We start from the raw sequence: 12,704 nt of genomic DNA on the forward strand, positions 1-12,704 counted from the left end.
ATTCAGATGTTAGAACTTTGGATGTAGAGAACATAAACTTTTTAGTAATTCAACTTCAGCTTTTCTCTTTCACTGCTTACAGTTTCATCTTGTGATTCTCAGCAGTCATTGCAGACATTTTGATCCAGCAGGTTGAGCTGACACTTCAAGAATGGAAGTATTCAAACCAGCAAACTGAGATTGCATGGCTGCTTCAAACTGAGATGCCCCCCCTCAGGCCTCCCATTTTAGATATAAACCTACTGAAGACAGGAGGAAATGAGTGTTTTAAATACAAAATATGGAAAATGTACAAAAAGCATCATTTTGGTTTCAACTGCAGTGCTGAGCCTAGGAGAAGTTATCATCCTACTGTTGTAATGATTCTCCATATGCAAGGCACTGCTGTTGCTATTAGAGTTGCTTTAAGAGTTGAAAGGCTTTGCTGCTCAGTAAGAAATTAAAGTAGGGTTTATTTTGGTTCATCCATAAACATGAGTGCTGTACTGGGGAGCAAGAATGGGGAGAAGGATACATGATTACACTAAGTGCAATGAGATCCAAGTTTCTATCAATGCTTTTATTTTTTGCTTAAAGAAACAAAAACTACAAGCAATGAGGAAACCAACCTCTATAAGGTAATAGTTCTATTTCAACTATTCTATTTGAACATTGTGCTTATTACAGCACAGGTGGAAACAACTGGAATCAGCAGCGGTAGTGAGAAGGTACAGAAGAGATCTGCTGTAATGCTACCACACGGTAAAGAGATGGCTTTTTTTTTTTCCTCCATTTCTTAGGACAACCAAAGTCTATGTATGAAAATATACATTTTGATTTGAAAATTAAGAACCCCAGAACAAGCTTTAGAAGTTAAATACAAAACAGTAGTAAGGAAGCAAAGTACAGTTGATAAGCAGAGCGATGAGGCAAAAGAAATAAGTATAATAGTTGACACTGACAATGTAATTCTTTGTAATGCTTGGCTTTCCCCCACCCCTCTATGTAATTTACTGTCAGTCTAAATAGGACAGCTGTGTGAGGTGTTGTCACCTTACACAGTGTAGTTGAATTTAATTACCAAAGCATCAGAAAGATAGTGATGCTGGGAGGGCTGATATCTGCATTAATACCTACTAGCCATACCACGTTGGAGGAAAATGAGGTTAAAGAAAATACAGTTTTCTGATATACAGTACTTCTTGAGTAAGAGCACCTTTGCAATGTGAAGGCATCCTCTTTCAGCACAGATTTATCAATGGTTTCAAACAGCAACTTGCAAACTGAAATTACAGCACGGCTGCTAACACTGAGCTCCTTTGGTTAAGTCCATAGGTTACATATCTGCGTGTAGGTGTTGGGCATTTCATCACGCGCACGGAATCCCGGCCTGCTGGGGGTTGGAAGGGATATCTGGGGATCATCCAGTCCAACCCCCCTGCTAAAGCAGGATCACCCACAGCAGCTTGCCCAGAACCACAATGTTTGGGTGGGTTTGAAATCTCTCCAGAGAAGAAAACTCCACAGCTTCTCTGGTCACCTGCTGCAGGGCTCCAGCACCCTCGCAGCAAAGAAGTCTTTTCTTCTCTTTAGGTGAACTCTCCTGTGCTCCAGTTTGTGCCCACTGCACACTGTCCTGTCACTGAGCACCACTGAAAAGAGCCCAGCCCCATCTTCTTGACCTGCACCCTCTAGCTATTGATCAGCACTGAGAAGATTCTCTCTCCATCTGTTCTTCTCCATACTAAAGACCCCCATGTCTCTCAGCCTTTCTTTGCAAGAGCCATGCACCATCCCCCTAACCATTTTCACTGCCTCTTTTGTTCCAGACTTTTTTTTTCTTAACCCTGATATAATTATTCAAAAGTTTGTTCTGAGCCATTGAGATTGAGTTGTTTATACATTTGATTTACCCATGAGTATCAGCCCTCCTTAACAAACAGATCAAAACTAAAAACTCTACATAGGACCGATAGAGCAGAATTATTCAAGTTCAGTGAAATATTACCAACAACAACAAAGGCTTCCTTTTTAGGAAAACTCAGCTATGGTAAAAATATCTACTACAGTGCACTGCACTGTAATAAATATTCAACATAAATTAATAATTTACAAGTACCTGAGCAAGTATACAGAGCACCATAGCACAGCACAGCACCAAAGGCAGTAGCTCAGAATTCCTTTAAAAAAATGCTGTTTTAAACTTTAAAAATCCTATGTATTGTCATAAAAATGAGCTCCAGCTGGAGTCTGAAGATAGTGCAAACTTCTGTCTTCACTCTTTAAAATAAAGGTGTCAGATTTTCTAGTCAGTTCGCATCAGCATTATGGCTGGTCCTGGGTATCTGTGGCGGATGCTTAGGTGCAGGTCTGTTGGGAATGAAGAAAACAGCAAATTGTTATTTACAGTTAGTTCTTCCTGCCAGCATCATGCATGAGTGTGCTGGTTTGAGGCTAACTGGAATATTTTAATGAGAGAAATTAGATGATAGGCTGGGAAAAGAAAACAATGGTGATGTCTGCTTCACTCATAGGCTTGCTCAGATGTATAAAAGCAAGAACACAAACATAGATACAACAGTGAGTTGGTGCCTGTGTTTTCTCCCTGGGCTTTTGTGGCTGTGTAACTGAACTAATCATTCTGTTTCTAACCCCTCTGGCTGATCCTCCCAACTCACCTTGCATGTAAGGCAGACTCTGGGTGGAAAGAAGGTGGAAGGGTGGTTGGGAGCCAGTCCTGGGTACACTGCTTTCTGTTGTGTTTCTGTATTCACTTTCACTTGTATATTTCTGTATATCTTTGTAACATAGTGTAAATACCTGCTTGTCTGTTGTGCTATGCTGTGAATATAAAGCTCCACTCCCTAACTTCCAGCTGGCTGAGTCTAGTCTAGGTGAATTCATAAGAGTGGGGGGGATGGGGGTGAGTAACTCCCAAACCACCACAATGAGGCATGAAGATCATAGAATAATTTCAGTTAGTAGAGGCCTTTAAGGTCATTGAGTCCAACCATTCTGTAACTACTGATGCTGCTGCTAAACCATGCCCTTCAACAGCTCATCTCTGCATCTTTTAAACACTTCAGGGACTTTGACCACTTCCCCAGGCAGCCTGTTTCAGTGCTTGAGAATATTTCAGTGAAGAAGTTTCTTCTAATATCCAACCTAAACCTCCTGTGATGCAGCTTGAGGCCATATTGTCTCATCCTTTTGCCTGTTACTAGGGAGAAGAGACCGACTACCATTTGGCTTTGACCTCATTTCAAATAGCTGTAGAGAGCAAGAAGGTCTCTCCTCAGCCTCCTTTCTCCAGACTGAGCAACCCCAGTTCCCTCAGCTGCTCTTCACAAGACCTGTTCTCCAGACCCTTCACCAGCTTCATTGCCCTTTTGTGGACCTACTCCATCACCTCGACGTCTGTCTCATAGTGAGTGGCTCAAAACTGAATACAGGTGGATGGTAAAAACTCGTAGCCTTCCAAGTTAACTTTAGGCATGTAACCCTGGGCTTTCATACTGAGGGGAGATCAGACATGCTGCTATGCACACAAGTCCCATCAAGAAGTGCAAACAGTATCACCAGACTTGATCACAAAATGTAAGTAGTGCCACCAGACTCCTTTTTTCTGCTTCATGTTTTACTTTCTGCCTGCTGTAGCACAATGTTTCATGTATTGGGCTTTCAGACTCTGTTTCTTTGAGTACTTCTCAATTTTGAACCTCTTCAAAAGTGCAGCTTAGAGCTGTAGAATGCCAGCTGATTTCAAAAAGTTGGAGCAGACAGGTTGAAATGTTCTTACTTTCAGATTATCTTACTACAATTAAGCCAGGAGCTGAAGCAAAGTTCATAGTTGCAGTCACTTTGCTAGAGGTCATAGGAAATGAACTTGAGTCTATTTTAATTTAAGCAATTAAAAATGCAAAAATAAAATCAAATTAAAAGCAATTAAGTGCTACTTTGCTATGAATCATAGAATCATAGAATCAACTGAAGATCATCCAGTCAGGTAAAAATATTTTTCTCTTCCTTGAAACTCACTTTTTACTCACAGGGAACTGAATAATAATGGCTAAGAAATCATCACCAACAATGCCCATTGACACTGGACATAGTTATTTTACTTTCAGATCTTTTCTCTGAATGCTTTGGGTATTCTTTTCAAGAGTGTATAAATTGATGTTTCAGTGTGAAATGTATGGACAGAAATTGTTTGTTTTGGTGGTTGATCTCAAGAGCATGGAGGTCTCAGCCTAGTTCTGTGGATAGTCTGAGTAGTTTGGTTTGTTTCTTTTTTTTTCTGCTAGAGCTTTATTTCTCCTTAAATTGGTGCTCATTAACTCCTTTCTTCTGCAAGGAATGGTATTTATTGGGTAGGATTTGTCAATAAACAGCCAGATGCTTACAGTCACACCTTTGCATGTAGTACAAATTGTCATAACTCCATGGATGCCAGAGCAATTTTGCTCATGTGCTCTTGCTGAAAGTCATTCCAATACTGCCTGCTTTTATATCACAGAATCACAGAATGGTGGGCTTTGGAAGAAAGCTCTGGAGACCATCTAGCCCAACCCCTCTGCTATAGCAGGGTCACCCACAGCAAGTTGCCCAGGATCACAGTGTCCAGGCAGGTTTGGAATCTCTCCAGAGGAGGAGACTGCACAACCTGTCCAGTCAGCCTACTCCAGGGCTCTGGCACCCTCACAGCAAGGAGATTTTTGCTCATGTTCAGGTTGAACCTCTTGCGGTTCATTTTGTACCCTTGTCTTATCATTGAGCATCACTGAAGAGAGTCTGGTTCCATTATCTTGCCCCCTGCTTTTTAGATATTGATAAGGTCTCCTCAAAGTAAACCAGCCCCTGGTCTCTTGGATGCCTCCTCACAGAGATGCTCCAGTCCCTTAAGCATCTTTGTAGTCTCTATTGGGCTCCCTCCAGTATTTCCCTGTCTTGCCTAAACTGGGGAGCCTAGAATGGACCAGTACTGTTAATGCAGCCTCACTAAGAGTAAAAGGCTTGACCTGCTGTCAAAGAATCATGCAGGTTGGAAGAGACCTCCAAGATCATCCAGGCCAACCTAGCACCCAGCCCTAGCCAGTCAACTAGACCATGGCACTAAGTGCCTCAGCCAGGCTTTTCATGGACACGTCCAGGGATGGCGACTCCACCACCTCCCTGGGCAGCCCATTCCAGAGCAAGTCACTCTCTCTGGCAACAACTTCCTCCTAACATCCAGCCTAGACTTCCCCTGGCACAACTTGAGGCTGTGTCCCCTTGTTCTATTGCTGGTTGCCTGGCAGAAGAGACTAACCCCCACCTGGCTACAGTGTCCCTTCAGGTAGTTGTAGACAGCAATGAGGTCCCCCCTGAACCTCCTCTTCTCCAGGCTAAACACTCCCAGCTCCCTCAGCCTCTCCTCAAAGAGTTTGTGTTCCAGGCCCCTCACCAGCTTTGTTGCCCTTCTCTGGACACGTTTCAGCAGCTCAACATCTCTCTTGAATTGAGGGGCCCAGAACTGGACACAGCACTCAAGGTGTGGCCTGAGCAGTGCTGAGTACAGGGGCAGAATAACCTCCCTTGTCCTACTGGCCACACTGTTCCTGATGCAGGCCAGGATGCCATTGGCTCTCTTGCCCACCTGGGCACACTGCTGGCTCATCTTCAGCTACTATCTACCAGTACCCCCAGGTCCCTTTCTTCCTGGCTGCTCTCCAGCCACTCTGTCCCCAGCCTGTAGCACTGCTTGGGGTCGTTGTGGCTGAAGTGCAGAACTCTGCACTTGGCCTTGTTCAATCTCATCCCATTGGCCTCTGCCCACTTATGCAGCCTGTCTAGGTCCCTCTGCATGGCTCTCCTACCCTCCAACAGATCAACACCTGCTCCTAGCTTGGCATCATCCTCAAACTTACTGATGTGCATACTCTTCTTAATGCACTCCAGGAGACCATTTGCTTTCCTGGCCTCAAGAGCCATTGCTGGCTCATGGTGAACTTGCTGTCTAACAGGACTCCCAGGTCCTTCTCTGAGCTGATTTGCAGCAGATCAACTCCTTAAATGTTATTCCTCCTTAAATGCAGGGCCCTGCACTTGCCGTTGTTGAACTTCGTGAGGTTCCTAAACAGCAAATGGTTGTTGCATAGCTCTCAGCAGGAGTTACAGTGGAACAGAGATACTCAAGGCAGTTCAGACCTGTCATTGGACAAAGAGCTATAAATGAAGACATTTGGATCAGAACTAACCTTAGAGGAGCAACATGAGGCAGAGCTTTTGTGTGTCCAGGCACTGTCGTGCATGCTGTGCTACAGCGTGCTTTGGTCAGAGGGTCTGCTGGTAGGGGCTTCCGAGGAGGGTTGGGTTTGTGGTTTTCCTGTTACAAAACATAAACTCATGTTAGTCTCTGAAGCTGACATAACTTAGTTAACGTAACAACAACCATTGGAGTTCAGGGTAGTTGTGACCAAAGAGATTTAAAAGAATTAGCCATAATTTATTTCCAATAAACAGGCACTTACAATTTGAAACAAAGGTTTGATACTCTATTTTAATGGCTTCAATACTATATCTTAATGGTTTTCTTCTGATTCTTTAACTCTAGAAACACTATATGCACCTATGCTGGAATTAGTGATTAATTGGTGGTAAATGAAAACAAGATAGGTGGAATGCACAATGTTATAAAAGGAGTTATATAAAAAGATGGAAATGATTTCAAATGGCCACCAAAAAGTTAAAAGTCCAGTCTGGAATGGTAGCATCAGTGGAATTCTTTTTAGAGATGCTGCTGTGCTTTCATTCTGCAGAATGAAATGATTCATTAATAAAGAACAGAAGTCATCTGCTGTCAGGCATGAGCTAATGTCTCTTCTGTGTGGTCCTTGAAACACTGCAAACATGCTAACATCTAGTTGTGGTCTTCATTATGAAGAACTGGGATAGATTAAGAGACTTGCCCAGGGCACACAAAAGTTGTCCAATTTAGCCAAAAACTCAAGGCAGATCCTTCTGCTATTTCAACTACAGAGTCATGCTTTTTCTAAGTATTTTTTCTCTTTGACATAACTGTCAATGGTAAAACTGACCCCAAAACACTACCCCCAAACCCAAAAAACCCAACTAAAATCCCAAGAAGACCTTACAAGCATAATCTTGTGATGGATTGTCTGAAAAAAAACATAATCAAAACAAGCAATCAGAGGCATGAAGTGCTCATGAATAAAGTATAACCTCTCATAATTTGTTTGGAGCATCTCTTTCTTTTCTTGCAGGTTGACTATCAGTAGGCATTTAGACAAGGAAGACAATGTGAGAGATTATCATAGAATCATAAAATCAAGCAGGTTGGAAGAGACCTCCAAGATCATCCAGGCCAACCTAGCACCCAGCCCTAGCCAGTCAAGCAGACCATGGCACTAAGTGCCTCAGCCAGGCTTTTCTTCAACACCTCCAGGGATGGAGACTCCACCACCTCCCTGGGCAGCCCATTCCAATGCCAATCACTCTCTCTGGCAACAACTTCCTCCTAACATCCAGCCTAGACTTCCCCTGGCACAACTTGAGGCTGTGTCCCCTTGTTCTATTGCTGGTTGCCTGGGAGAAGAGACCAACCCCCACCTGGCTACAGTGTCCCTTCAGGTAGTTGTAGACAGCACAGAGGTCCCCCCTGAGCCTCCTCATATGCACATGGGCACATCAGGAGATGATTTAATGGCCGTGGTGGTAAGCTGACTTGTCTCGATAATCTTAGAAGTCTTTTCTAACCAAAACAATTCTATGATTTGGTGATCTCTTTTTGCACCTCTGCTGGGAATAAAATCCTCATATTGAGCAGCTAAAAAGACATCAGGGTGCATGAAGCTTTAATTTGTTTCACTGATAGATTTTTTTCAGAAAATAAGCAATTGGAAGAAGGTTCCTGCCTGAGCTGCGCTGGGTGACAAGCACTGTCTTCCTCAATCTATTTAGATGAGAACTTAATTTCTGCTAGCACTTTGTTTCTAAAGCCAGTTTGAGGATCACAGGAGTAACTGTAGCAGAGTGTGCAGAAGGTGAGCTCAGCTTTGTTTTGCTAGGGCAAACCCCAAAATACCAAACTGTATTTCCTGCAATAAGAATGACCTGAAAACATGAGCTACATTTTGGTAGTAACAGGATGACAGTATCAGAGTCAGCAACCAAATACTGACAGTAACAAATCCAAGTGATCAAATCAGGATGCATGGACTGAACCCATGGTCAGTATAAATCTGCCCTGCATCCTTGATTGCAGTGGTGCTGAGCTGATTCATAGTAGGTCATAAATAAAGTATGCTTGCCTTCTGAGAGCATCTGAGAAAAAGAAAACCCTGTTTATCAGTCAAGATTGTTTCTTAACACTGACAACAGCTTGTCTGGTATTTATTTTTAAAGCATTTTTTAATTTCTATTGTTGTTATTGTAGGTTTTGGTGTGCTTTGTGTGTGTTTTGGTTTGTTTTCTACTATTTTACTTAAATCTGAAAGGAAATTTTACCACACCATAATAATCCATTCATTGCTGGTTCAACAGCCACTAGAAGGGAAAAGAGTTGTCTGGAAATCTGTTTAGTATGTTGTGCCTTAACTATCCACTGCTGGAAGCCCAAAGGCATCAGGAAAGCAGCTCATGCTTGAATATACATCTCAGAAGGGAGAATCAGAAGGAGGCAGCTGTGGAGCCTTAGAAAGAGTGAGTGGTTTCAGATTCTCTTCTTCAGCACTGTACTGCAGTGCTGAGCATCTGGATGATATTATGAATATAGCAAAGATTTTTAAAGTGCTTCCTCTTGATGACCTGATGGATGCTGTTCCAAGAGAGTACTGAAGCAAGACAGCAATAAATATCTATATAAACTAGACCAAAATTATTCTTGAGTTAATTTACTGCTTCCAAGCTTTCAGGGATTAAAACTGGTAACTTCAGAAGATAAGATTTTCTTCTCATACAATGTTTTCTGTGTTCCTAGGATGGAAAGAAAGTAGCTGTTTCTGACAATCTTCAGTAGAAGTTATGGACACAACCCAAAAGGAGGTTGTAGTGAGGTGAGGCTTGGTGTTTTCTGCTAAGGAACAAGTAATAGCACAAGGGCAAATAGCATCAAGTAGCAACAGGAGAGAGTTAAGCTGGGAAGTAGAGGAAACTTCTTCACCCAAAGCATTCTCAAACACTACAACATGCTCTCCAGGGAGGTAGTTGAATCCCAAGCCCTGGAGGTGTTTGAAAGACTCACAGATGTGGTGCTGAGGGACATAGTTTAGCAGCAGCCTAGTTAGATAATGGTTGGACTCAATGATCTCAAAGGTCTTTTCCAACCCAAACAATTCTGTGATTCTATGATTTTGAAAGCAGCCACTCTTGCTTATTCATGGGGCTGCCTTGAGTCGACTCCCTGTTTGTCCTACTTTTATTTCACACAGCAACTAAAAACTCACAGCAGTGATATTTGCTTGATGAAGTAACTGTCACCATTAATTTCAGATGTCAAACTGAAAAGCTTTTTGGCAGAAAAGGGAAGAAGGAGAAGCATAAATACATTGAAAGGACTTAATAAACTGGCCACGCTTATAAAAATTAGTCCAACTTGACCAACTCAATGTCCAGGCAGACAAAACTAAACCAAGATACATTTCTGCTGTCATGATATGTAAGTGCCCTGACATGGCAATTCAGCACTGTATCATCCTCTTTTGCTTCTGTGTTACTTTTACAATCACTTTTCAAACAGTCATAGAGTCATTTCAGTTGGAAAAGACCTCTAAGATCATTGAATCCAACTGTAAACTTGGCACCGCCATGCCCTTTAAACTGTGCCCTGAATTGCTATGTCCACACACTTGTTGAACACCTCCAGGGATAGAGACTCCACCACCTCACTGGGCAGCCTGTTCCAATGCCTGACTACTCTTTCAGTAAAGAAATATTTCCTATCATTGAGGCACTTTGCTTCAGCAGCTGTTTCTCACAGCCATATCCTTCTGTAAACTATTGAGTAAGGTTCTGTGTGGCTCACAATGCTGCTGCAGGAGGAAGGTGATTCCTTGTGCATCCCAGCTAGGTTCAGATAGGCTTAGTCACTCAAAGTGCAGCTGTTTGAGTGCAGATTTGCACTGTGTGCATCCAAATCACGGTGATAGCTTAGTGACAGTGACACTCATTTCATTTCAGTCTTTTACTATATCCAGAACAGCACAATGTCCACAGAACAGAGATAACTGGCTGCCTTGTTCCTTTGCTTATAAACAGTTGTGCTACAAATGCAGCCAAAAGAGACAAGCCAGTGACAAGAAGAGGGACAATTTACCATAGTCAACTGCACAGATAACTTCATCTACTCTGAATACTGCCTTGAGATGCATCTTAGTACAAAAAAAAACCCCAAAAAACCCAAAGAAACAAACAAGCAAAGGGTGTTACCAGCTCTATTTAAACATTGCAATGAAAAGTAATTTTACACAAAATAGTGTGGGTAATTACAAGTCTGCTTTTCAGATCTGTGCTTTGGGAAGAAATAAACCAATTCACACACTCCTGGGCAGAGTAGAAGTACCTCAAGCTAATAGACCTTTTGCTCTTGCATGAGACATCTGCACCTTGACTTTCTAAACTCTGCCCCAGTGTCTGGCACCTTACAAACAAGCTGCATCCTCTCCTCTCTGGTTGGTCAGCTGGCAGGATGAGCCTGTATTCTCCTGTAACATGGAGCTTGTTTATACTGCTGAGTCTTTTGAGTGGTGAAGAGAGAGTTCAGGATCTTAAATTTTAGGATCATGGCCTCAGCTGGCTTAAACCAGTCTATCTCTAGCACATTTCTAAACTTGTATAGAGTATGAAGGAAATACTTACAGGAAAAGGCCAATATGAAAGATGAGAAAAGCCTTTGCTCCTCTTCATCACATGCAGATACTCACTAAATATCAAATAGGAGAGAAGCTGGAAGAAAATCAGTGATTACCTGGGTGAACCTCAGTGAAGGGTTAGCTGGCAAGGGTCTTTCAGGTACAGCTTGATGACCTGGCAGCTGAGGAAGAGGTGGTAGGACTCGCTGAGGTTTTTTCAGTTGTGACAAATCATGTGTCTTCACAGGACTGCTGATGTCAATGATCTGGTATGGTATTGGCCTTCTCGGACCAGCTCTCTATAACAGCAAGCCAGAGCAAAAGTTACAGACTTAAGACTTGAGATAAGCATTGCCACTCTAAAATCTATCTTTTCTCTACCCCTCTGCCTTCAACTCTTCTGCAACCAGAGAGGCAATTAACACCTTGCAGAATCCTCCTCGAGCACCAATTGATGGCTGGTGGTTGGACTTGATGATCTTAAAGGTCTTTTCCAACCCCAGAAATTCTGATCTATGACTCTATGTTTCTAATCCTTCACTGTTCAGATGGAGGGTTCTGGTGCAACCCAGCTGGTTCTATCCTGGAGACCGGACTGTTCCTTTTCTGCACTTGACATAGAATCATACAATCACAGAATCAAGCAGGTTGGAAGAGACCTCCAAGATCATCCAGGCCAACCTAGCACCCAGCCCTAGCCAGTCAACTAGACCATGGCACTAAGTGCCTCAGCCAGGCTTTTCTTCAACACCTCCAGGCACAGTGCCTCCACCACCTCCCTGGGCAGCCCATTCCAATGCCAATCACTCTCTCTGCCAACAACTTCCTCCTAACATCCAGCCTAGACTTCCCCTGGCACAACTTGAGGCTGTGTCCCCTTGTTCTATTGCTGGTTGCCTGGGAGAAGAGACCAACCCCCACCTGGCTACAGTGTCCCTTCAGGTAGTTGTAGACAGCAATGAGGTCCCCCCTGAGCCTCCTCTTCTCTAGGCTAAATAACCCCAGCTCCACATCTCCCCTTGTCATAAAGTTGGAAGCCATAAATGCATTTTGGAGGCCACATCTTCTCCCATTTTTCATACTGTTAGATCTACATATTAAGATGATGTAATAATTGTCTCATAATAAATTACTTGTATCCAAAACACATAATAGAGAGGTTCTTTTCAAACTATTTAGGGACTCACTTTTTGTGTGTTTGTATTCTGTGGCTTCATGATAAGGTTTTTACTGAGAGATGTGGTGTGAACATGCTGAGGCTCAGATGAACTGGAAGGTCTTGCTGGACGCACAGACCTGAAATACAGAAGTATATTCATTGAGCACGACATTCTGCTTTATAACATGGTTTTAAACAGTAGCTCCTCCTCAGAATGAGGCCTTGCAAGGACTTCCTGACTTTTTCTGGTAAACAAGGAAAGTAAAAATTGTCTAGAGCTCCTGCAAGAATGAAAATAAATATTGATTTTTGTTGAAACCAGTAGTCTGTTAAATTAGCTTCTGCAATCTGTGGCAACGCAGCTTTGGAACACCCAGGAGACTATTCTAATGAATCCAGCATTTAAGCAGTAATGACCTCACGGATGAAAATTTCAGCTCACTCCACTGAGTTTAGCTAAAAGGCCAGGCAATGTAATGAAACTATTTCAAGCAAATGAAAACAAAGGTAAGGCTTCCTTTGATTCTTCATTTTTTAAAACCATAAAAGAAAAGACTCAGCCCAAACCCTCAGCCCAAACCCATCTTAGTTACCAACAATCAATACAAGTTAAACTATGCCACAGAAAAGACCACTGTTAATAGCTGGCAAATCTTTGTGGTTTGACTGGCTCTTTCTAACATATTCACCCCTGCTCTGTGATGAATGCTGAGGTGAGA

At 42.6% G+C, this 12,704-nt stretch overlaps 1 protein-coding gene across 1 annotated transcript in view; it reads right to left on the reverse strand.

Moving 5' to 3' along the window:
* Window positions 1-538: 538 nt before the first annotated feature.
* ADAM12 (ADAM metallopeptidase domain 12) overlaps window positions 539-12,704 on the reverse strand; it is a 258,735-nt gene continuing 246,569 nt past the window's right edge. Inside the window, exons 20-23 of the mRNA XM_064145307.1 lie at window positions 12,014-12,122; window positions 10,943-11,125; window positions 6,216-6,343; window positions 539-2,349 (exon numbers count right to left, since the gene is read on the reverse strand). Coding sequence (XP_064001377.1) covers window positions 2,289-2,349; window positions 6,216-6,343; window positions 10,943-11,125; window positions 12,014-12,122 — 481 coding nt within the window. The 3' untranslated portion in view covers window positions 539-2,288. The remainder of the gene's footprint in view (window positions 2,350-6,215; window positions 6,344-10,942; window positions 11,126-12,013; window positions 12,123-12,704) is intronic.

Source organism: Pogoniulus pusillus, chromosome 6 (genome assembly GCF_015220805.1).
Source record: "Pogoniulus pusillus isolate bPogPus1 chromosome 6, bPogPus1.pri, whole genome shotgun sequence".
Taxonomy (NCBI): Eukaryota; Metazoa; Chordata; class Aves; order Piciformes; family Lybiidae; genus Pogoniulus; species Pogoniulus pusillus.